General features: G+C 36.3%; 1 protein-coding gene across 1 annotated transcript in view; it reads right to left on the bottom strand.

The window, feature by feature from the left end:
- The window catches only part of CAMKMT (calmodulin-lysine N-methyltransferase), a 223100-nt gene that overhangs the window by 14620 nt on the left and 184727 nt on the right, over window positions 1–23753 (bottom strand). Inside the window, exons 7-8 of the mRNA XM_087774847.1 lie at window positions 21090–21156; window positions 6742–6816 (exon numbers count right to left, since the gene is read on the bottom strand). Coding sequence (XP_087630973.1) covers window positions 6742–6816; window positions 21090–21156 — 142 coding nt within the window. The remainder of the gene's footprint in view (window positions 1–6741; window positions 6817–21089; window positions 21157–23753) is intronic.

Here is a 23753-nt window from a genome sequence, read left to right as displayed (position 1 = left end):
GGCTAATTACATATGTTTACACAATGCTGTAAAAGAGAAACTGTGGTCTACATTTCTGTCCAGTTCAGATACTTTTAAATATTAAAAAATACATAAAACCAAATATAATCTATACTAAAGCTAAAATATCAGCATGAAACAGATCTTTATACAGCTGAAATTCACAGATCACATATGCTAGCTATTGAAGTACTACCATATCAGAAATCGGGACCAATATACAAAGTTAACATTTTACACGTTTTTTTTATGCAAGGTGAGGTGGAGTTTTTTAAAGTATTTTCTATTGTATTTCAGGTGTTACTGTTAAGGGTATTTTTTTCCCTTTTACCTTCACAGTTGTAGCATTAATCCATTATTATCTATTATGCATATTTGTTCTATTTATATATCTGTCCCTATAAAGATTTACAAGCCCCTACCTCCTCTTTCCCTCAACTGCTGTTCAAATACAATGACCCAGATGGTACAGAGTTGTCCTCTCTCAAGAGCGAAATCCTTCATCTCCAGCACGGGTCCCACAAGGATAGCAGCAGAGTCAATTTTCCCATGCAATGTTGCCAACATGCTCAGCTCTATTTTGGTGTGATTACCTCATGATTTGAGGGGATAATTCATTCTTCATGCCCCTCAGTACCTTAATGTAAATACTAATAGTGGCGACCAGGGTGCCAATCACTCTTGACTAGATATTTGTGGACATGTAGTTACTGTGGATGAGAGTGCATTTACAATGGTTAGTGAACAGCCATCGGATAGCAACTGATGCCTTTCAGTTCAGTCCTTACTACCATGGGCTGCATTTATATTGTTGATTCAGATAAGAAACTCTATCAAGCAGGCCACTAATAATGTGATTCTTTCTTCGTCATTTTTCATGCTTTCTCTGTAATAAGACTGCTTCCCAGCCTGCGTCAAGCTCAAGTTCCACACTACACGGCATTTTGTCCATTCTTTATGATTTTTTTCTATACTCCCCTTTCCTTTCTTCTCAAACATCTCTTTCTGAAGAAGAAAGAGGTAATTTTGAAGATAATTTTTTCCCAGGTTTGAAATTTCTAACAGAATATAAAGACTATACGAAAACACTGAAGAGAAAAAAGTGGTTTGCCAACCACATGCCAGTCATCAAGAACAGAACATGTGTGGATATTTAGGTAAGGACACTCCACAGCTACCAAGGAGAATACAATGTCTTCTTAAGACATTGAAGTACTACCTAACAATTTCTCTGGTAGCCTGCCCACAAGAAAATTTAAACTTTAGCAATTGACATGATGGCTGCTCCTCAGTCTCGATTAATCTTACTGGAAGAACCTTACTGAAAAAATGTGTGTTTAAATTCAATTCATTGAAACAGCAGCTGATACCTCTAATGTCTCCTGGGAGTTTTAATCACATTCACCTCAGGTAGATCGCTATGCAGATAGATACCATATGACACTACTTCACCAGGAACTTAGCCACCTGCAGAAGAGGTGGAATACAGTGCATGAGTTCTCTCTCAAAAGAATCACTAAAAATAATTAATTTTCTTCAACATGAAACATCGCAAGCATGCACACATTTAAGACTTGCTGAGATCCTGTGTAGACAGACATACATGCCAAATGAAAAATGCACTTATAATATTTTTATTTTTGAAACCAGTGTAGTGGAAACACAATTTTGGAGCAGCTTACCAGTGCTAAAATTCCTTTTTCATGGACCTGTGTACCATTCTCTCTTTTTACAATGAGATAGGGGCACAACTGCTGCTACCAATCTTGTTCCTTTACAATCAGAGAACCAGGGGCCTTTGTTCACCAGAAACTGAGTGTCTGAGAACTTAAAATGGCTATATGACCTGCCAAGAGATTAGAAAACTTCAATAATACCTTTTCTGTCCGACTCCCACTTGATATTTTGGTGGTATGGGAGGTAGACTCTTAGCCCTGATAGCTTAGGAAACCCAGATAACCTGGGACAGTTGCCCTGGCTCTGCTCCCAAGTTGTTCCTGCCCTCCAAAAGGCTTGTCCTTGGGAACAGGACCTACTTCAACTGGAAATAGTCTCCAATATTGCGATTTCCAGCCTGTTCCTCTGTGAGCCACATACTCTGACCAGAGGGAGCAGAGAAGGCTGGAAGCGATGTTAATGCAATGCAGTGACTCCAGGGAACATATCTATCCTCCCTCTGAGTCCTAAGATGAATGAGGAAAATCCTGAAGAAGTCGCTAGATAATCTGTGCTGCAGACAGGGCCAGCACAGGATTTGGCCCACGCAAGGAGATTTAGTCATGCAATTTCTCTTACCGGTAGAATTTCTATGACTAAATATTACCATAGCGTACTAAAAATGTACCCGAGAGAATCCTTTAAAGCTCACAACAGCTCAGTGAAATGAAATAATGTATTGTTCTAAACCATTCTCACTCGGTTCTTATACCTGAATTCAAATGTGGCTTAGCTCACCATTACTTTAGTGGCAATGTCTCATGTTTATGTAGGAAGGACGCTGTGAAAGCAGTAGCTCGGGACAGGAATAGCAAGGGTTGCTTGGGTCAGCAAGGAAGTTTCGGAGCACAGCCATAGAGAGGCAAGAACACAGTTTATGATTTGGCCTTTGCTTAGACAGTGCTCTTAACCTGTGAAATCTGGATGAACAGGCAGGCAATCTTGTCACCTCCCTCTTCTTGTTTTTTTTAAATTTTAAATTACCATTAAAACCAAAATGAAAGTTTATACCGAAACTATATGGAAGTAACAGTAAGCCACAAGGAAACAAATTTAAAAACCAAGTAGACTCTCAGTTTGCTACATGCTGATATCCTTTTATCTTGTGCCTCACAACAAGGGGCATATACTTATATTTTATAGGCTGTGATGTGAACGAATTAAAAGAGCTTAGTTTACAGGTGTACTTCAGACATGATTACATTTATGTATAGTGCCTAGTGTATAGAGCCCTTTATCTTTTTGTTTGCCTTCAACTACACGGCTGACAAACTGAAAAAACCCTTACTTCCATGTCGTCAGATTCCAATGCACTTAAAAGCGTGTGCAAGAAATCAGGCTTAAAATGAACAATAAATTTGAACTGAAGAAGGACAGAGATCTTACTGCATTCCTGCAAAAAAGATTTCCTTATATTAAATGAAATAGTAACGGAGAGAAAATGGACATATTTTAAGATATTTAAAGAATACTTTCAGTTCAGTTCTACATTCCTGGTAAATCCACAACTCCCCATGACTTCAACAAAAATCTCAGCAGTGAAAATAATGTGGGACAGACCCGCCCCCAGCGTCTGTTGTGCAAATACTTATGCATGTGTCAAACTTTAAGAACACAATCAGTCTAAGTAAGTAAAGTGGGATATTATGCATTTCCAAAATGATATGGGGATCTAGACCTTATACTGTCTCTACATTAAAATTATTTGTGAAAACTTGTTTCACAAGAACGTGAAAGACAAAGATTTTTCTATTGGCTCAGTCCTACTGGTCTTGACTCTCTCCTTGGATTAAAAATCTCAGCAACTTTTTTCTTAATAAAGAAAAGGATATACGCTTTCTTTTAAATAATCAGAAATCCAAGGCTCTCAAGAGCTTTGGAAGAGTCCTTTTTCTGGCCTGTCTATACAGGCACCTGTTATTTCTCCTCCTCTATTCATACTCACTCATACAATTCCAGCACCTGCTTGACTTTATATCCACAATTGTAGGTCAAATGAAAGTCTAAAATTCTGGCAGCCCTCACTTGGCCTTAAAACTCCCCCTCAAAAATATGAGGTGCATGGATATACTTTAAAAAATCCATTATTTCAGTACTTTTTTCCAGTGTATCCTTCTTCCAGGTGTGGCCTCACCAAGATTTTTTTTTTTCCTTATTTTTATCTCATAGTTGACATTTTACAAGTTATTTCGGAACTGCTGAACCATGAAACTATTTTTATTGTCAAAATCCTGAATGGTTAAATAATGACTAGCTTTCACAGTTTGCCTCATATTTATTTTATAATCTAGTTGAGCTACTAAATTTAGCTGTTAACTAATAGACTGGGAAATAACTTATTTTCCACCCCTGCACACAACGTTTATGAAAGTCTGACTGTAAATATATGAATATAAACATAGCGCTGCTTGTTGTAATCATGTACATTTTTACTTGAACCTCCATGTGGATTCGGAATATGTTTATGAATAGAGCTTGTTTTCATGTAAATGGGATCAAGCAGTACCACTGGTTAGCTATTCAGAGAATCAGACAATATCACCCTTGCTGGAAATACTTCAATAAAAATTTATCCATGTACCTAATATTTGAACTCAGTTTTTTTGCTTTCTAGCTCTCTGTTCTAATCCCAGATTTTATTGACTGACAATGAGCTATATGATGGTGTTAGACTAAATGCAATCTATTCTATCTGTTTTTATCGCTGCATACTTCAGGTTTCAGCCAAGGAGCTATAAGAAAAGAGATTTTTTTTTTTCCTCTTCAATGGCAGCCCAAAAAATTCAGAGAGTGAAAATCCTGCCAACAGTTCTCAAGCCAATTCTATATCTCGGAAGAGAAATACACGAAAATGAAAAGAAGATTCGAGTTTGATAAAGCATGGAACATTTTTTCCCTCAGCCTTTTCATGTACCAGAAAACCTAGTGTCCATAACTAAAAAAATGATTTCTAAAAGAAATAATGAGGGGATTTTCATGCTTATTAAACTATATATATGGGCACTTGCAATAAGAAAATAGAGACAATTTGTGAATAAAACCACATACTTTAAACTAACCTGCACATTTCTATTTATTTTTTAGAAATCTATAAATATTTATACACTTACCTGCATCTTAAGTGCTTCAAAATAAATGTACAAAATGCAGGGATTGCAAATGCATTATGTATTTTACCTGTCATGTTTGATTCTTTGTTTCCTAAAGAAACTACACTATTTCCAAACAGACTGGGAGGAGTATTAGGCAAGAATATTTCTCATACTGAAAAAAACAACTTAAGTCTTGCTCCACTCTGCTGTACTCCCAGCACAAATAGGATGACATGGTGTGAGTATCAAGAATACAAGAGATGGCACAGCCAGGTTGTTTTGATATTTGTGTGAAGAACAAATTTAACTCTAAATCTCTTGGCAAGACCTTGCTTCACCCACATAATCTGGAGAACATCCATATGTGAGCCTTGTCTAAGCCTCCGAGAAGACTGCTGCCCTCCTGCTCATGTCCGCCAGCACTCTGATCTGACTTTCATACTTAATCTGATCTAATCCTGTCCAGTATTAACTTCATCTGTGCAATGAAACCTGGAGTATCCATTCTAATATTTGGTGAGGAAGGCATTTACTAAATTACTTGCTGAAATCATATGGTGTTGTTTATCTCCTTATTTTAATCAGATGATGCATCTCTGAGGCACATTATCAGCGATTAGTTAGAAACCCTTCTCTGTCCTTTTTGAGAACAAAGAACTTTTCTGAAATTAAATGCTAAGAGAAATGAAGCACTGTTGCATTCTGTCAACAAATAGGTATTAGAAAAAGGAAAACAGATGACTAAATACACTTTCTCCAGTGCCATACAAAACCAATAACTTTTCTGAAATAAGAAGAGTTTGCTTAAGTAGCAAAATATCAAACAAACAAACAAAAAACCTTTAGAGGAATATTTTATCAGAAGTCACTTAAAAAGAACATTGTTTACAAAGACAACAGACAGCTTTGTACCTCCCTTTGCCTTTTTCCTTTAACTATTTCTTAGTAAGGTACAGAAATCTGCTGAACTGAGCTGTCCTAGGAAGTCCCAGTTTTCAGAATTTGGTCTCTCACAATAGTTATGTGCAATAAAACATAAACAGCTTTTTCCATTTTGGGCATTTAAAGGGTCAAGAGCAAATATTCATGAAGGAAAGACAGATTAATTTTGAAATATCTACTCTCCTAAATGAAATTTACACTTCTCTTTTTACACTGTCTTCATTTATATAACAGAAATAATTAATAATGTACCATTTTTAAAGTTAGCATGCAGCAAATATAGCACAGCACAATTGTGCAAATCCAGTATCAGAAAAGGGTTGTGTCAATAATCAAATCTATTTGCATAAATTATTAAAACAATATACCATATTGTAACATGTATACCTTTTCAAAAATTAAAAGTGCTGTACTCTCATTTTTTTACTGAGAGTTCTCTTACAATTAACATGTGCCTGTGTAAATAATATAAAGCTTATGTCTACAAATATTGCTGTCACACTGATTTAAGAAACAGAATGTGATGGGGGAAAAAAGATTTCGAAAACCTTTTTTATCTCAGAAAGATTTTCTGGGGAGCAAAAAATATATCCCCTTATATCAATAGTCAGATCTTTCCTAAGAAGTAAGCTAATTGAGCTGTTTGTGTTGATAAACTCCCTTTTCTCCAGACTGTTCCTCACTGAGCCATAATTATTTGCAATTTGCCTAAGTCGTCCATTTACTGATACGTCAAGCATGAAACAGAGGCAATTCCAGAAAATGGAAATGCTTCTCAAAATCAATCTTTGGGAAATAATGTGGTAGAAGTTACTGTGTGATAGAAGACTACCTTATAACTGTCACATGGAGATGAATATTAATTTGTTGAGGTTAAGGTGGCTTTGTGCTTCATTTGTTGACTTTGCTTAGCCATCAGCAAGCAGCACAGTACAATTACTCCAGCAAAGCTATTTTTCTAACATGAGTTTTATGATTTTTATGTACTTACCAGTCAGCACACATAACAATGTCAAAATGTCCTTCCAGTTGAGAGACATCTGTCTCATTATCCCATCGTAAAATGCTAGAGAAAAAAAAGATTTAAAAAAAAAAAGAAAAGAAAAAAGGACTTACATCTTTCATCTTGAGATTTTTAAAGTATTAATATTATTCTTATGTGACACAGAAGTGTTTTAAAAAGTACACACTCGTTACTTTCAAAAATGAATGTAAAAATATTATTCTGTACATTGCTAAGGTTTTAAATGTCAAAGCTAAAGAGCTGTTTTTTTATTATAACAGGAAGGCAATCTACACAGATTCTGATGAGCGGATCACCAACAAATATGCATTTCTGAATTAGTGGCACATGTACGGCTTCAGATTTTTACCCCTTAACACCACTGCAGGAGGAAGTGAAGTCAAAGTATCGACAATCTGAATGAAACACAAATTTGCAGAATAGATGTGAATTCGTGGATCTCCGTTACATCTGGCAGGCAAGTCAGTTGTGTTTCTCATTGATGAAGTGAGCGTTCACTTGGGCTGCAGGGAGGAGGGACAGGGTGAAAAAATGCCAAGCTGAACTTCAATGCCAGCTATGTTGCCTCAGGGAAGCTTAAAAATACAGCAGTGCTGACTTTGTCAACACCTATTCCCTCATAGGTGATAAGTTATATAATTCTAAGGTACCCAATACTAGGCAAAAATGCACATATGTACGAAGTTCTTCTTTGATTATAAATGCTGCCAATTTATGTAGCTGCCAGGAAGAATTTCAGTACTTTGTTCCCATTTAAAAAAACATCAAGTAGTATTGGAATTTACTGCATACTTAAAATATCATCACCCTGAAGATTTGAAGCTGCATTTCTATTTCTAGGCTATTTTTTAAAAAAGAATCTATCCTTCTTTTTCATTTCCTGGTTATTTATAATAGAAAGTAGATAAATATTTATGGGAAAAGCACTTCTGGGGGAAGGGTCTAATCTGATCTTGTCAGGTTGTGCATGCTTATCTCAGTTTTGTATGAGTCTTGACCAAATAGACCCTTTAGTCTTCCCGCAGCTATAATCTACTTCTGGTTAAAAGCCATCTCCATTCACATCCTACTCCTAATATTTAACCGAGGATCAGTTATAATGTGTTCATTCAGAAATGTTCCCTAAGTATACAGGAAAAAAGGAAATTTTATACATCAATGATACTATATGCGAAAAAGGCTCGTAAATACGTAGATAGATAGATATAGAGCCATGAAGAATTAAGGTACCACAATACGTGTGTACACATGCACAGACACAAAATTGGAGAGAAAATGCTTTTAAAACATGGAAATTATGAAAGGACAGGCCCAGTTGGTTGGGAAAGCTTTGATTATGTGGGGCTCAGTGTAACTGAACAGATCAGGACTCATTAGCCCATTTGGCCTCCTGGAATTTACTGTGACAATCCAAAGAGAGAAAAGAGTAGATTAATTTAATTTTTCCCCCTCAAATTGAAAGTATTCCAGATTTTAGAAGCCTAGGTAGCTTTGCACACTGGCACGCAGCAGGCATCCAGTAGTGGAAAGTGACAAAGGAGAGTTCTCACTCTCAGCTGCTGGCTGCCTGCTGGCTACCAGCAGCTTTTTCAACCCTGTTTCCGTGGAAACTTAGGTTAGAATGGTGAAAATTAGGTAAAGGTAAGTTTTGTGGGTTTAAAGCACGCACTCTAATACTTTAAGAATCCTGAAGCAGAACTGGAAATTGGTAGATGAACTGCGAGCCTTAAAAGGCCACCTTTGGTTCTCATTGCTACAGAAACAGAGATCTGATCAGTACCACTATAGGGATTTGAATTACGATTTTTTTAACCCGTATATTTACTATACTTCACACATGCAGTTTGGAAGGCAGCACAGGTGCCTCCTCCTGGAAAAAAAAAACCAAACTCTCTCATGTTGCTGTCAGGTTCCCGCTGAGCATCCAAAATACAGCATTTTCTGTGCACACATACTGTAGGCACAAAGGAGTTTGTGTGGGTAGGTAAAAGCTCAGAAACCATAACGCTGAGCAAAATATGGAATCGACGAGTTGCCAGGAGCATGAGCAGTGGTGCAACATGACTCGCATGTGTGCTGTTAGGAGTGAGCTAAGGGCCCCACATCCAGCCATAAACCTGTCTTCCTCCATTTTTCTGATCTAGCACCAGGACTGCTCTTGGTCTCTACCTCCAGTACAGTTGCATTCCTGAAGACATGATAATTATGCAAAGGCCAATGATAAATTTACACAGAAGATTTTCAAAATCAACTTTGCTGTAAATTTTCAAAAGGTACAGGAAAATCTTTATTCCTGTGGGGAAATAACCATGCAAACTAGAGAAAGTTTCTATAAAATAAATACCAACAGGACTCATTCTGATCTCACTCAGGATGTATGCACACTGGTGGGAGAGATGCAACTACAAGCTGTATATATTTATCCATGCTATCTTTAGCCAAGTGCAAGCATGACTAGTCAGGGAAGCACAGCTAGGGTATGTGAAGCTCAGTACAGGCTGCAGCCTCCAAAACTGTTTTGGTAGCTAACTCTGGGCTACCATATCTATGCTGTTATCCGTTTAATGCTTCCACAAATTTGCATGAGCTGCAATCAAACATCTGCACCTGCACCTGTAAAGCAGACATGCCCCTGCATATCAGGGAATCAGAAACAATTCTGCTCAGAGTCAGCATTATTACATCATTAACACTGATGTCAGAATCAGCCTGATTCTGAATCAGAATCAGCTATGTTGAATTCTAGTGCTAATGAAAGTACTGAATCAGAGCCAGGACATACATAAATACCATCAACTAGCCACACAAGTTCTTGTAATCCAAACACAATTCCTGAGTGTGAAGTACGGAAAAATGCACTGATATTGCAAAACAACTCTGAGAAAGGTAAAGATATATGTATCTAAATGCATGTATCTATATGTAGTAAGGGGGTAAGGAACAGTAATTTTTTCAGGGATTATTGAGGACATCACTCTCGAACTTAGTGGTCAGACCTGAAAGAAATACCAAAGGCACCATGAAGTAAGTGCTGATTGCATTTCCATTTAAAGAAAAGCACTACTAGGAAACCCAGAAAAGTGTTAGCAACAGAAATCTGAAAATCTCAGTCTTTATGAAGTTTCCTTTAAAAAAAAATAGATGTAAGTGTAAAAATACCATACCACAAAAAGTCTTTTAAATCACCAGTATCATGTTGAGTGCCAACATGAAAAAAATGCAACCCGTGTCAATATTTTCATCTTATTCCCTTTCCAGTAATGCTAAATTAGTGGACATAAACCACTTTTTTCTAAAGTCACTTTTCTTCCAGCAAAGTAAGACATTTTAAAGTTATAATATTTTTATGTCTTTCTTTTGAGGGAAGAACCTATAGTACTAACAGCTGAAATTATTTTGTAAATTTGAAAAATGTGCTTTACTCTGTATTTCTGCCCAAGCCACACCTTCAATAGCTTTTTTGTAAAGAAAAAAAAAAAACAAACCAAGATATTTAAGGTTGTGTAAAGCCCACTCTTGACATTATTTTGTGCTGACTTATTTAACTCATGCAGTTTTAGTTCCTTGCAATTGGAAATAGGCAACTCAGTTTCAGCAGAAAAGGGTCTGAAACCCCCTGGAAATAAAAAACAGTCTGGGAGCTTTTTTTGGCTACAACAAGAAGATTAAAAAATGAAATAGGATGCAAGGGAAAAACACTACTGCACTGTTCAGCTACTACTTAGGTCAAACTGATGGTGGCTGAAACTTGGTACCTGCTAATGGCTGCTTTATGGCCTGTATCAAATGAATTTGACCAGTTTTCAGAGGAAAAGTACTGACATCACAAACCTATTACTATAATTAGCAATCTTGATGGCAGTCCTAGCGAAAAGGACAAGGACTGAATGAGCTATGGAGAATGAACTATCCTCTCACATGCAGAGGTGGCTTTTCCAGGTCAGGGATAAAGCATACTATCAAAATAGTCTGAGAAAATATGTACCGATGCTTTAGTTTCCTAGGCTGTCAACCTTATACCATTCTAACGCAACAAATTCATTAGAAAACCCCCAAACAACCCACACCACAAACAATCAAAGCATTTTTTTCTTTTTTCCTCCTGATTTATCTTTTAAATTGACAAGGAAGCCAGAAAATGTGATTAGGTCAAGACAAAAAGAATTGTAATGATAATAGAACAAAAAGATCAACTAAGAAAATAGGGACTTTAAGTACTACCAACGTACCCCCAGTTACCCCCTTGTATTTCAAAGAAAAAAACCCACAACAAAATAGCAAATGTAACAGGGATAATTATGGCAGCCAAAGCTGCACTTCTCGTGTACAGTAATTCTAATTTATGGAGGATAGCCTGACAAATGTCGACACTCTTTTTCTTACACTGGTAAAGTATCTCAGCAATCTACAACAAAAGACCTGATTTTACCAGGTTTTTATTTCTCATGCAAAATTCCTCATTACTATTATTATTCAACTTCTCTTATTCAGTGTTTGTCTTCCTAGTGTGTCTAGGCAGGTAACTTAGATGAGAAAAAACAGGTTAAGTCTCTGATGATTGTTAAAACTTGAAACATTTCCAAGTCCCTCTGAGATGTTCTAGTGATGAATGGCATAGGATAGAGTAGCTCTCAAGTTAGCTGAAAAGTAGTTGTGCAGATAAAGATAAAAAAATCAAAATTAGAGGAAAGGACAAAAGACACAAAAGCTTTACTTGCTTTAAAATGCATTAGTAGTTTTAATAAAGATAAAAAAAAATTGTCCCACTTAGCAGATGAACAGCTACCAAGAACCCCTATCTACCCACCTCTTCTTTTCATATTTTAATTTAGGCTTCAGTCTTTGAAAAGCATTGTCATTGGTAAGTATACAGGTTCAGGTAAAAGATCTTGTCTGGGGGTTTGTATGACTTTTTCTATGACATTAACCAAGCAAGTTCATTAACACATTAACAAAAGGCATCAGGTTGTTTCTCCACACCTTGATCTTTGTTTGAGATTCCTCAGTTTTGTATAAAGATCAAGAAGATGGATTTTAATTTAGTGACAGAGGCAATGTGTACACCTATCATTACAACTCCTTGGAGGAGTCTTGCAAATTTGCCTACTATAATTTCCCCATCTTTCTCATTATATTCTCATTAGGTTGCTCTTATTTCTCCACCTTCTTTCACCTTCTGCCTTTCTTATCTTCACTGCTTCACTTTGCTTTGTATTCTTACCCATTATCTCATTCCCTACAGTGCATACCTGGTTTGAAGGAACCAAGGTTAAATTTTCAACCACAGGTACCCAACATCAACCATTCTCCCTTTCCTCTCAAATTTCTAAGCAGTTTGAATGTGATATTTACAATTGCCGACGGACATGTCCTTCTAACAATCTCCTTGCAGTTTTCGGCAACTTCCATGTCATTTATCTACTCTTGTCAAAGTATACCAATGGTTTTTCTTACCTGGGCTCAAACTCTGCACTTTATCCTCATTCTCCTGGACTTTTCTTCTCTCTTCAGCCCAGTAAAATCTTGCTATTCATTAGAATTTTTAGTACCACTATTTTATGTTTTTTTTTTTTTTTTTTTAATTGTCTCTTAGTGTTTTTTCAATGTGCTTTTCTAAAGATTGTCTTCAGACCTTTCCCACATTTCTGATAATTTCAGTGTTCCACCTCAACCTCTTCTTCCTCTGAATTTTACTTCTGGGCTCTCTCATCCATAAAAGCTTAACCCAACTACCCACTTCTCTACTCCACTCTGTGTATCCAGACTCACAACTCAGTATTTTTCACAGCCTCAGTGAGAGAGAAGCTCATCACCTCTGAAGTACAGCAAGGCATCATTGTTATCACCTTTTATTGATCCCTTGGGACATAACCATTAATTCCAGTCTGTAATCTAGACTTAGCTTAGACCTTCCTCTATATTTGCATACCTCAGGTCTGTTCAGATTTTGTTTATTCTCTCTGCATAGCATCTCTCAGAAGTTTCTTATCTACCCACTCAACTTACACTCTTGACCATGTCATCATCACTTACATCTTAGCATCACAATATTGTTCTCTCTGCTCTTGGAAAATGCAGTCTTGCCCTATTAATATTTATTCAGTAGGCTGCTGCAAAGATAGTTTTTCTTGCCTACAACCCTGATCTTGTCATCTTTCTCTTTGTACTCCTCCAGGTAAGTTGCAAGTCTTCTTTTCCAAATGCTTTACAACAGTTCACTTCCCGATTTTTTCTCTCTCACTCAATATTGAAAGGACAATCCCTTCTTTAATCAACCCTACTGTCAGTCTACATCTCCCACTTAACTTTTCAAGCAAGGACCTTCACAATTTTCTTCCACTATGTTATCCATGAACATTCACAAACTTCCTCCATTATCCTTGAAACTCTCCTTTAAAATAGCGTCTACAAAAACTGAAAAGAGGCTAGGCCGCTCTTGGGCCTCCAACTCCGCCTATCATGCTGACTACAGTTATCCTTGCTATCCTTCTTCACCATATCTATCTCTGTTCTTAGACCATAGATTCTCCAACACAAACTGCTTTTTTTCTTTGTTTTTATACAATGCCCAGTACAACAATTCATGATGAAACTTCATCACATTAATGTGCTAACACAAAAGAAGAAAAACCACCAAAACCAACTATGGGTCCCTTCTAACTTGGAATATTCTGTGATTTCATGATTCTATCTAGGTTTTCCTGCCTAAAAGTTCCTTTTTAAAAGTGTATGATAAAGTTATGTGCTTCCCATATTCCTTATTCTGAGAACATATTTTCTCTTTCTTCTTCTGTACAGCATATTTTGCTAAAATTCAGATGGGAACATTACAGTTTTGTCTTCAAAAATAACAGTCCTAACACTTAGACACTTGCTGCATATCAAAAGCTACTAAATTTTTGGGACATAATAAATACCCTGCATGTAAATACAACTGTTGCAGAATAAAGTTTCCCATTTTGTAGCCACACCACAGCCCAACATTCAGCACAAGTGTGGCTATTTTCTTAAAAGAAGTGAGAATATTTTGTATAAAAATGTTATTAATCAAAAAATACCTCTGGTGTTTGTGAATTTGCCTTTTCACATCCCTCCTCTACAATAATACATTCTAAATCAGTCTTTATTTAGGAGATTGGCCACTGTTTTTAGCAAGGTTCATGTAGTACATTATGCACAAAATGGATGGTTCTCACATTCTAATTCAGACTGATACGGTATAAAAAAATATATCATTTCAAAATGCAAGGCAGCATAAGCACATGTGGCACAACCGTACTGGTAGGATCAGTGAATGAAAGCTTTATCAAAGTTCGTTTTGTGTAAAAATATGAAGGAAAAGAAGACAGTTTCTTGCTCTATGAAAATAGTCTATCCATGAATATGGGGAGAATAATAAAGGGAGCAAGAAGAAAAAAAAATAATGTGAAGTGAACCAGGCAGGTCCAAAAGGACTGAATGGGAGGAAAAATTAAAAACAGCAGAGAAGATGTAATTCACAGGTGCTTAAATTCTGAGGGCAGAAGGGACCACAATAGACATCCAAGATTTCAGATTTCTGTATCAAGCCCATGTATCTCAGGAAATTAATATACATGTTTCAGAAAGATATCCAACTTGATTTAAACACATTCACTGCTTAAGAAACTACTGCTCCCCATGGAAAGATGTTCTAATGTATTATCATTCTCCCTGTCAAATCTCATTTTTTTCTAGACTGAATTTGTCTAGCTTCAATTTCTACATCTTGTTAGGTACTTGTAAGCTAGATTAAAGAGTGATCTTCTATTAAAGATTTTTTTTTCCCCACATGAGACTTTCAGATCAAAATCAATTCATTTCTTAACAATCAAGTCATTTCTTTGACAAGTTAAGTAAACAGAGCTCTTTAACTCTCTCATTTCCAGACCCTAATTCTTCTGCCTCTTTCCTGAACCCCATTCATTTTCAGTATCCTTGGTTAACGTTTGAATAACTTACTACTAACTGAATATTAACAAAGATAATACTGTAAGCATCATTCTGTCAAAATTTAAAGTTTGTCCCAACTTTCTTATGTCTGTGGCAAAGACCAGCCAAGAGCGCCTGTGAAGGAGAGAGTATACTGAAAGTGTGTAAAATGTATTAATGACTGCCTATGAAGGTAGAGCCAAGGCAGACAAGGAAGGGTAGACAAAGGTACAATGGTAACAACATGAACCAGGAAGCAATGTAAAAGTTGGCTAGAAAGATGGATACACAAAAGAGCATAGGAATAAACCAAATAATCTTTGATTCTCGTGCACATTTTCCTTTAAAACCCTGGGAAAAAAGGTATAAGTTTTCGCATATCAGTGGTCTCCACCTAGTCTTTCTGTCCAGTCCAAGAGAGTACAAGAGGAATAGTTTTAACAAAAGCATCTTCTTTAAGCTAAGAGGAGACCATCATAAAATAGCCAAGGATTTGAGCAAGAATTATTTAAAATAATGCAATGGTATACTTTTAGCTAGCACCTAGCTTTTCTCCCTGTTATTCCAAACACACAAAAATGTCTCTACAAAGCTTGCTAACTTTTCAATTTTTTCTCTTTATATATTTTTATCTGGTCACATAAAGAAGACAGACAAAACTACAATGCAATTTAAATTAAACTGCAACTTTATTAAGTCAACACAACTGAGTGAAATATACACAAATAGGAGAGGCTTGGAAGTGGGTGAAAGTCAGCTGGTATGGCCAAACAGTAAAGAAGATTATTAGAAACAAGATGTCATTCCTCCAAAAGTTGAAGTTGCACCCAAATGAAAAAAGGATCACAAACTTAGAAAATTAAATATAATAATAAAATTAGGCAGGCCAAAAAAGAGTGTACTCTTTTTTTTTGTTCTAAATCTTCCTGCTGCCGATAATCAGGGTATAGAATGAGCACTCATAGAGGATTACAAGATTTCAGAAAGGTGAAATTAATTCTTTACGTCAGTGTTCACTGTAGAAGAAACTGAAGACACTTTCATCACAGAAGCCTTTTTTGATATGTCTTCTGTAAAAGGAAGTCCTGCTTTATAAACCTTGAGCTCTTCAAATGTGTCAACAAGGATTCAGATAAAGGTGATCTGGTTAACAAAGGCTGCTTCTGATTCCAAAAGGCTACTGGCAAAGACCCTCACCAACAACATTTAAGGAAAGTAGACAGCCACTGGAGAAGCGTCCTGGCATGGCTAAATAATAGAACAAAAGACAGGGAACAGGGTAGTAGTCAATGGTCAGTTCTCACAATGGAGGGAGATAATCAGTGGCGTTCCCCTGGGACCTGTTCTGTTCAACATGTTTACAAGACATGAGCACTGAGGTGGCAAAGTTTGCTGGTGTTAAGAAGTTATTCAAGATAGTAAGGAAAAGAGCAGAGTGTGAGGAATTGCAGAAGGATGAAACTGAGTAATTGGACAATAAAATGACAGATGAAATTCAGTGTGGATAAATGCAAAGTGCACAACAGGAAAAATAATTCTGGCTCGATAAAGAAAATGAAGGTCTCCAAACTGACCATCACTGGAAAGCTCCTGATGTTGTGACAGACAGTGTCATGAAAATATTAGCTCAGTGCTCAACTGCAGTCAAAAAAGCACATCACTGTTAGGCATTTTTAGAAGGGGAACAGAAAGAATAATTATTCCACTACATATATCTATCATTTATGCACACTTTGAATGCAGTGCTGATCACTCTCATCTGAAAATGAGTAGACTGAAATTGGAAAAGGTATAGAGCAGGTCAAGTATGATCAGAGGTATGGAATGGTTTCCACCTGTGTTGAGTTTTCTGTGATAGAGAGCTAGAAATTCACAATGAGCACGAACAGATAGACCGCTCATTGTTTCTTCCCACACATACATAAAGTGATCAAATTAAGAGAGCAGGAACCAGGAGCCTTTTCTTTCTAACCAAAGAGCAGGAAATGTTCCTTTTGGCAGCTTCCTCCTTGCCAATAGATGCTGTCATGCAAGAGCGTTACATAAGGAGATTGGAAAGGCCGTTGGAAGAAAGGGATTCCTTTAGGGTTGCTAAGCTGACAAACACAAGTTCAATAAATATGTTTTTAAAAAGTTTGAATTTAGCAACACTCAGGTCATTTTGATGAATGTAAACAGAGAGAGAGTCTTTATTAAGGCTGTCCTACACTGATGGAACCTGTTACGTGACCAGTTGAAATCAGGAAGGTTAGAAAGCTGGCATATTTGAAGCACATTGCAGTAAGGTAATATATTCATATGTTGGCACTTACAGAGAAAGATATAATATAAGAACGGAATCAGGACAATATAGTTCAGTGCTCTGTCACTGAGACCTCATCCACTATTATACTGGATGCCGTTTAGTCTTTAGAAAGACTTTTTTCTTTTTAGGTTTAATTCTGGAAGCTTGTAAATTCATTACATTTGTAAGGAACACTAAAATCTCAGATAAGACTATAACCTATCTGTTAACCTTTAAGGAGAAGGAATTGTCACTTTTGGTCACACAGTCGTACATTCTTGATGTGGGTTCTAATGTTGACTATAGGATGAACAAAGAGTATATGATACATTATTACTAATCAAATCAAAGGGTGCATCACGCCACAAGCATTTCTCTCACTGACTCGATGTTATATGTACTTGTTTACACTCTTATGTGGAATGTAATCTCTCTGAGGCACCTCTTAGCAAAACAATAGACTTGTCCACAGCTAAAACTTACAGGTCCCATATCAGAAATAAGTATACAAATTTTGTTCTTAACAGATTTGGTCTTCTCAGACAAGGGAATCTGATGGAAGAACAAATTCCGTGCAGGTAAGAGAGACAGAGTCTGTTAACCTTTAGCATATACTGCAGAGCCTTCCTCTTTGATAAAGCTTTTCCATCATGACATTTGTAATAACAACAATTTTTCAAAATTCTGCTACCCAAACCCCTGTTTCAGGAAGATTTCCACATTAAAATAAAGAGGATAAAAAAAAGCGGAGATTCCTTGACTATGTTATTGCTAATCTAATCATTGGTGGACATGTTCAAAACAATGATATAATGCATGTCAAACTAATAACAGTTGATGGTACAAAGACTGCTATCAGGATAACTTATATGCTAAGTTATGGGGTAAACAACATGATTCATGGATAATTTTTGAACTGTGAAAAAAATAAAATCGTCAAACCCATACACGGCATTAATAATTCACCCTACCATGGCAATTCGTTATTTGTAACTTGGTGGCATTACTGTACCTGTTTCCAGTAAGCGTAAGCAAGAAATTCTGAACATACTCATGGAAGCTAAAAATAAAATAGAATTGTATATTCACTGCTGAAGTAAAAATAAAATAGAATTGTATATTCACTGCTGAAGTAAACTGTTTACTAAATATCTATTATTACATTATAACACATAATATGACAAACTGCCAGTTTGGTTTACATTACTGTACTTTTAAACAATAATCAAGAGTTGGCAGAGAGCTAGATAAGTGCTCATTTACTGCATTTTGTATAAATCTAAATAAATAAATGTATGGCAGGTTGTCCTAATCTAACTTCTCTTGGCTGATACTGGATTGTTCCTTTTTGCACCATACATTTTTTGGTATATTTTCCAAGTCTAGACTTAAATGGCTGGAACAGTAACAAACTGACCCTCATACTGATAATTTCTGCTTCATGTGCAAGAAAAAAAGTACAAGATCCCGATGTGAGATGAAGGAGCAGTGAGAAGGGTCTATTCTGAATTATCTTTCATACGGAAAGAACCTTCTAACTTTGCACTTGCAAGACCGGACACTGTTTAAATGATACGTTAGAGTGAGGAACATGCCTTCTCCAGATTAATGTTGCAGCAAGTCACTTAAATACATCACTATATTCCTTTGCCTGCAAGCTCTGATCAACGTAAAAGAAGTCACCTAATGTCACTTTGCATGCCAGTGTTGCATTCTTCCCTACAAAACACTACATTTTCTTGTGTTCCACCCCCCCCCCCCCCCTTATCATTATCATTACATAACTAAGGTTTTTGGTTGCAGGAAAAGTGAATCAGGGTTACGGTAATATTTCAGATTTTACATCAGCCTTTTAGTTTCTTCAAGGCCTTGAGAAGTGATCAAATAACTGTTACTGCCTTCATCACATGTCATTACTGAATCTGAAGGACTGGTCCATCCATTAGCACTTCTCAAATAACTAACCAAAGCATAACTTTAATTTTGACAGGAGAAATCAACTATTAGTGTGTATAAGTTAGAGAAATGCAAGATGATCATTATTTTTGGGATTAGAGAGTCATTTGAGTACTTATTTTATAAAACTTTACACTGTTACAATAAATCTGCAAAAGTCTTAAGAATGTAGAATTAAAAATCAAATTATGTGTTTATTGTAATGAGCCTTATGTTTTGATGCAGTACTTCACTTTATTTTGTAATTTAATTATTTTATTTATGCAAATAAGGCCCAGAATGCTATTGCACTCAAGAAGTTAAACACTTGACATTTTTACTCCTTAAAATGCAACATTTTATGATGTCTAGATATGTTTATTAATTAGTGATTATTAACACCCAGTAAACAACATCATGTCTTGTAAAAACACAATCTTTCTTCACAGCGTGAGGCTGAAATCTATTATTCACTGATTCCATATGCTGAAATACACTCAAATGATCACAAATGACCTTAAGCATTAGATAAATGTAAATGAGGACAGGGTAGAAAATGTGCTTTTGATTGATATCTAAAAGACCAGGTTTGAAGTCTTGACAAGGGATGAAATCTGAAATCTCATACAAAGTAGACGGCAATTGGCAATCTACAAAATCTAAGCTTCTGGATGGACGTACCACACAGCCTCTCCTCAGCAGGGATGAGTGTCTGAGGCTGCTCACAAGAAGTCTTCAGCACATGGAACCTGAAAGACCATTCCTGGGGCCTGCATGGCCTTTGTCTACTTGGCAGGCACTTATTAGGATGCAGAGATATATCTCTAAGTTATATGCACGTACACCCTAATGAAGGCAGAATTTTTCTAACCCTAAGTGCTCACTTAAAAGAACTTCTCTATGCAGAATGGCTACATAAGCATAGGGAGAAATGATGTGAATGATAGCCATTAAAATTGTATGGGTTTAACCCTCTATGTTAATAAGCTTATTCTGCTGTAACAGCTTGCCTTTCTCAGCCCTTTTTCAGCTTTACTTTTGTCACTTTGAGAAGGACTGAGAGCCCTTCTGGAATGAGAATCATAAAAAAGAAAAAAAAGGATTTAGACACACAAATAAGAGTGCACTATTTGCTCTTAGGTAGCAAATAGCACATTCTAATACTTAACCCTATATGACGAATATGAAGTACTTTACAATTTACTTTTAAAATACTAGAAGAGATAGACACACTTCAAGTTTTCAGCTGCTTCCAGTCCCTACTGCACCTGGAGATGCCTCAGTGAAATAGGTAGTTAAACAGCTAACCTCAGTGGCATAACCTGTTACAAGGTGCGTCAGGAAGGGCTCTGGAGATGATCTGAAACCAAATACTCTGAACCTCTACAACAATCAGCCTCCAGAGCATATCATAGAATCATAGAGTCGTTAAGGTTGGAAAAGACCCTTAAGATCATCGAGTCCAACTGTTAACCTGTCACTACTAAGTCCACCACCATCTTCAGGGCTAACTTAGAGACAACAGAGCTGGTGCACTGTGAGAAAAATGCTGGGTACGCCCTGCACCTTAGGACATAGTCAATGAGAGAAGGGCCCCAGCACATTGTGCCTGGCTCCCATGCTCCCCATCTGTCCTTGCAGCGACAACGCGATACTGATTGCACATACAGGATGACCAAAAAACCTGCCATGGATGCTCCGACAACATCTACCTCAGGGGCAAATGGGATTTGTTGCCACCCTGAATTCTCAGAGCTATTTAAAATGAAACCTGCAAGTGATTTAGGTACATTCATTCCAAGCCTCATATTTAGTACAATGGGTAATGTTGACTCTGAAGCAGCCAAATTTCAACCATGCACTAAACCACAGCTTGAAGAGACATAGTGTACGTTAAAAAAAAGAAAAGGAAAGAGGTTACATCACCAAGATTAATCATACTGTATTTGCTATGTTAAAAAGCAATTAAATTTTTTTAATACTTCCAAATTTCTGTCTTGCATCACTTACCTACTTATATTGTATATACATCTGTGTCAGCATCAGTAATATAGGTCACACTTTCACACTTTTGCATACATTTCACATTTGCATTAAATATACAATTACATGCAAGAATCAGTAAAACAGTTTAGTAGAATCTTACCAGCTTGACACTTTCTGAGCCTTAAATACTCCTGCATTTTGGTTTCTTGTGATGATCTCACTTACATCTGTAGCATATTTGTTAAGAATTATCTATAAAACTAGAGCAGTAATAAAAATAATTTAAAAAATACTTTTTTCCATTGTTACTACCTTCATAATGTCTTTTATCTGTTTGGTCTTCTTTAATCTGTGCTAATAGTCTTTTCAGAAGCATAACTTTTACATTGCTACTCCAGCACATCAGCCATAAATCTATGCAGCAACTTGCTCTTGTTGCCTGCCTCTATTGACTGGATCATTAGATCACAGTGCTGAGGTTTTGGAGGCTTATGCGTTTTGAGTTTCTGCCCTGCCACAAGACATGTACCTTTGTTCCTGGCTCTGTCTGGGTGGAATCCAACAGACAACAGGAGCACCTTAACCTATAGGCAAGGGAGTTTCTAGTCCATTTGCTTTCTTGAGAATGGTTTGGAACCACCATAAAAGTTAGTACAAAGCAATAAACACCTTTTCTTCCCCATAGGCACTGCCACAGTGGCCTCAGCCTCATGTCTCAATGCCTCAGCCTCATCTCTCGGCATCTTTCAGTTTAGAAGATCAGGTCACAAAATTGGGTAGCCATTCAGGCAGGCCAAAGCAAAGGCTGTCAATGAAAAGTTTCAAGGGAAGCTGTGCTCAGTCATCTATGCCTAGAAAGATAACCTTCATAATCAATCATTTGTGGTTAGTGAGAAGCCATAGGAAGGAAAAGGTGTAGCAAGTAACCAAGGAACTATGAGAATACTAAATGGCACCCAGTGTGAATCCATACATATTTGAACAATTTACTCTCAAATTTAAAGATTATCTTAAAGGGACAATTTTGATAAAGATGTCAATGATCACTCTTTTTATTTAAGGTACAGGAAATCTGATGCTAATTAGGAGGATGTTTCTAGGTGCACAAAAATATGTTGAATTCATCTTTGCAAGTGCTCTTACAAGAAAATTGAACACAGTGTCAGACTAATTTAGAATATCACTAACGTATCTTTTTATTTGCTTTGCTGAAATCACATAATTGTCCTTCCAACACAGTTGGCTATTCAAGAAAAGTTATTTTAGGAAAGCCTCTATTCAAACAATGAGAAAGAAAAGACAACTGATATTTTGTGAAGCCAAAAACTAGAAGTGGAATGACAGAAAACTGTTTTAAACAAATCTCTGTAGTTTGGACATTCCTTTTAAATCTTTTCCACAACATGCAATGAGAAAGTAATGAGTGGTCTATGCCGGTGAAGCAAAAGGAAGGCATAAATAATTCCATGAGCAAAGTATGCTGTTTTTAAGTAGAGGCAGAAGTAACATTGTTATAAATTAGCTACACTGCACTTAAATTATACAACTGAACAAAGCTATTAATAATTGTTGTAAACATGTTAACACTAGCTTTTTTAAATAATTTATAAGCCCATGTCTTCCGGCATTCAGGCTGAACATGACCTTTCTAACCTAAATTTCCCAGGGCTGTTGAAAGATCCATACACTATATTTTAATGGCCATTATAGTGCACTGCAACAATGTTTTGTATTATTGATGCTTTCAGACAGTAGTTCAAGTCACTACTGCATGGTGTGAAACAGAGCTAAGGCAGAAGGTACACAACCTCTCTGAAATAGGAGACAATTCTTACTAAAAATGAACCTCATCCTTGGATTTGGACATGTTGAACCAAGTATAGATGCTACCAGTGTCCTGGGGAAATAGAATTTGATGTTCATGACTGACTATGTCATAGATAAGTTGGAAAATTTGTATCTGAATGCATATCACCCAAAATTACAAAGGGGGTGTGTGTGTGGTGAATCTGATAACTTTGCTTATATATATCTTTATTATTAACTTGAAATATCTATATTTTTCTTTTTAATACTTTATTCAAATGATCCTGAAAGAACTTAGATAAAGCACACTAAACCAACAATAAAGTTTTGAATGAAGCTGCAAAAGCAATAAAATCTGTCTTTATTTTATTGATTTTGCAATATAAATAATCTGTTAATCAATTAAAATCTGCCCATGATAAGCAAAAGGAGTGAGAGTGAAGTCTTTTAAATGGACTAGTAACTCAAATCATAATATCCTTTTAAAGACTTCCATAAACCTCATGCGTAAGACCATTGATTAATATAAAATATAGCTAGATATTTCACAGTGAAATGGTTAAAATGACAACAATGATTTGAAATAAACATATTTGTAAATTGTTTTAACTTGTAAAATTTCAATAACATATCCTAATACAGATATTGAAAATATACATAGTGAATACTTTGTGTGGCTGTATGAAATGGAGAATAATATGAAGAAGGTAAAAAATTAAAAGAAAAATCAAATCCTCAAAAGCTTGAGACTTCACAAAGCAAAGCTGTTAGTTATGCTCACTGAATAGCGATAACAACAACAAAACCAACAATAATTATGATGATGATGATAATATAAAGGCAGATTCTCAGATGCAATGCACTATTGCCAGGTCGATTTTCAATTACATTTCACTGATGTATTCATTTGTTTCTTAATGTGCTCATCTTGCCCATTAAGAATAATTAGCAGGCTTGCTTGGTGATTTCCTGGCTTCTGACAGTGATTTTTTTTTCTTTTTTGTTGACAACCACTTTT

Source organism: Nipponia nippon, unplaced genomic scaffold, assembly GCF_047370975.1.
Source record: "Nipponia nippon isolate SJK-2023a ecotype South Korea unplaced genomic scaffold, ASM4737097v1 scaffold_4, whole genome shotgun sequence".
NCBI lineage: Eukaryota > Metazoa > Chordata > Aves > Pelecaniformes > Threskiornithidae > Nipponia > Nipponia nippon.
The sequence above is the reverse complement of the archived record's forward strand: the minus strand, read 5'-3'. Positions and strand labels throughout refer to the sequence as shown.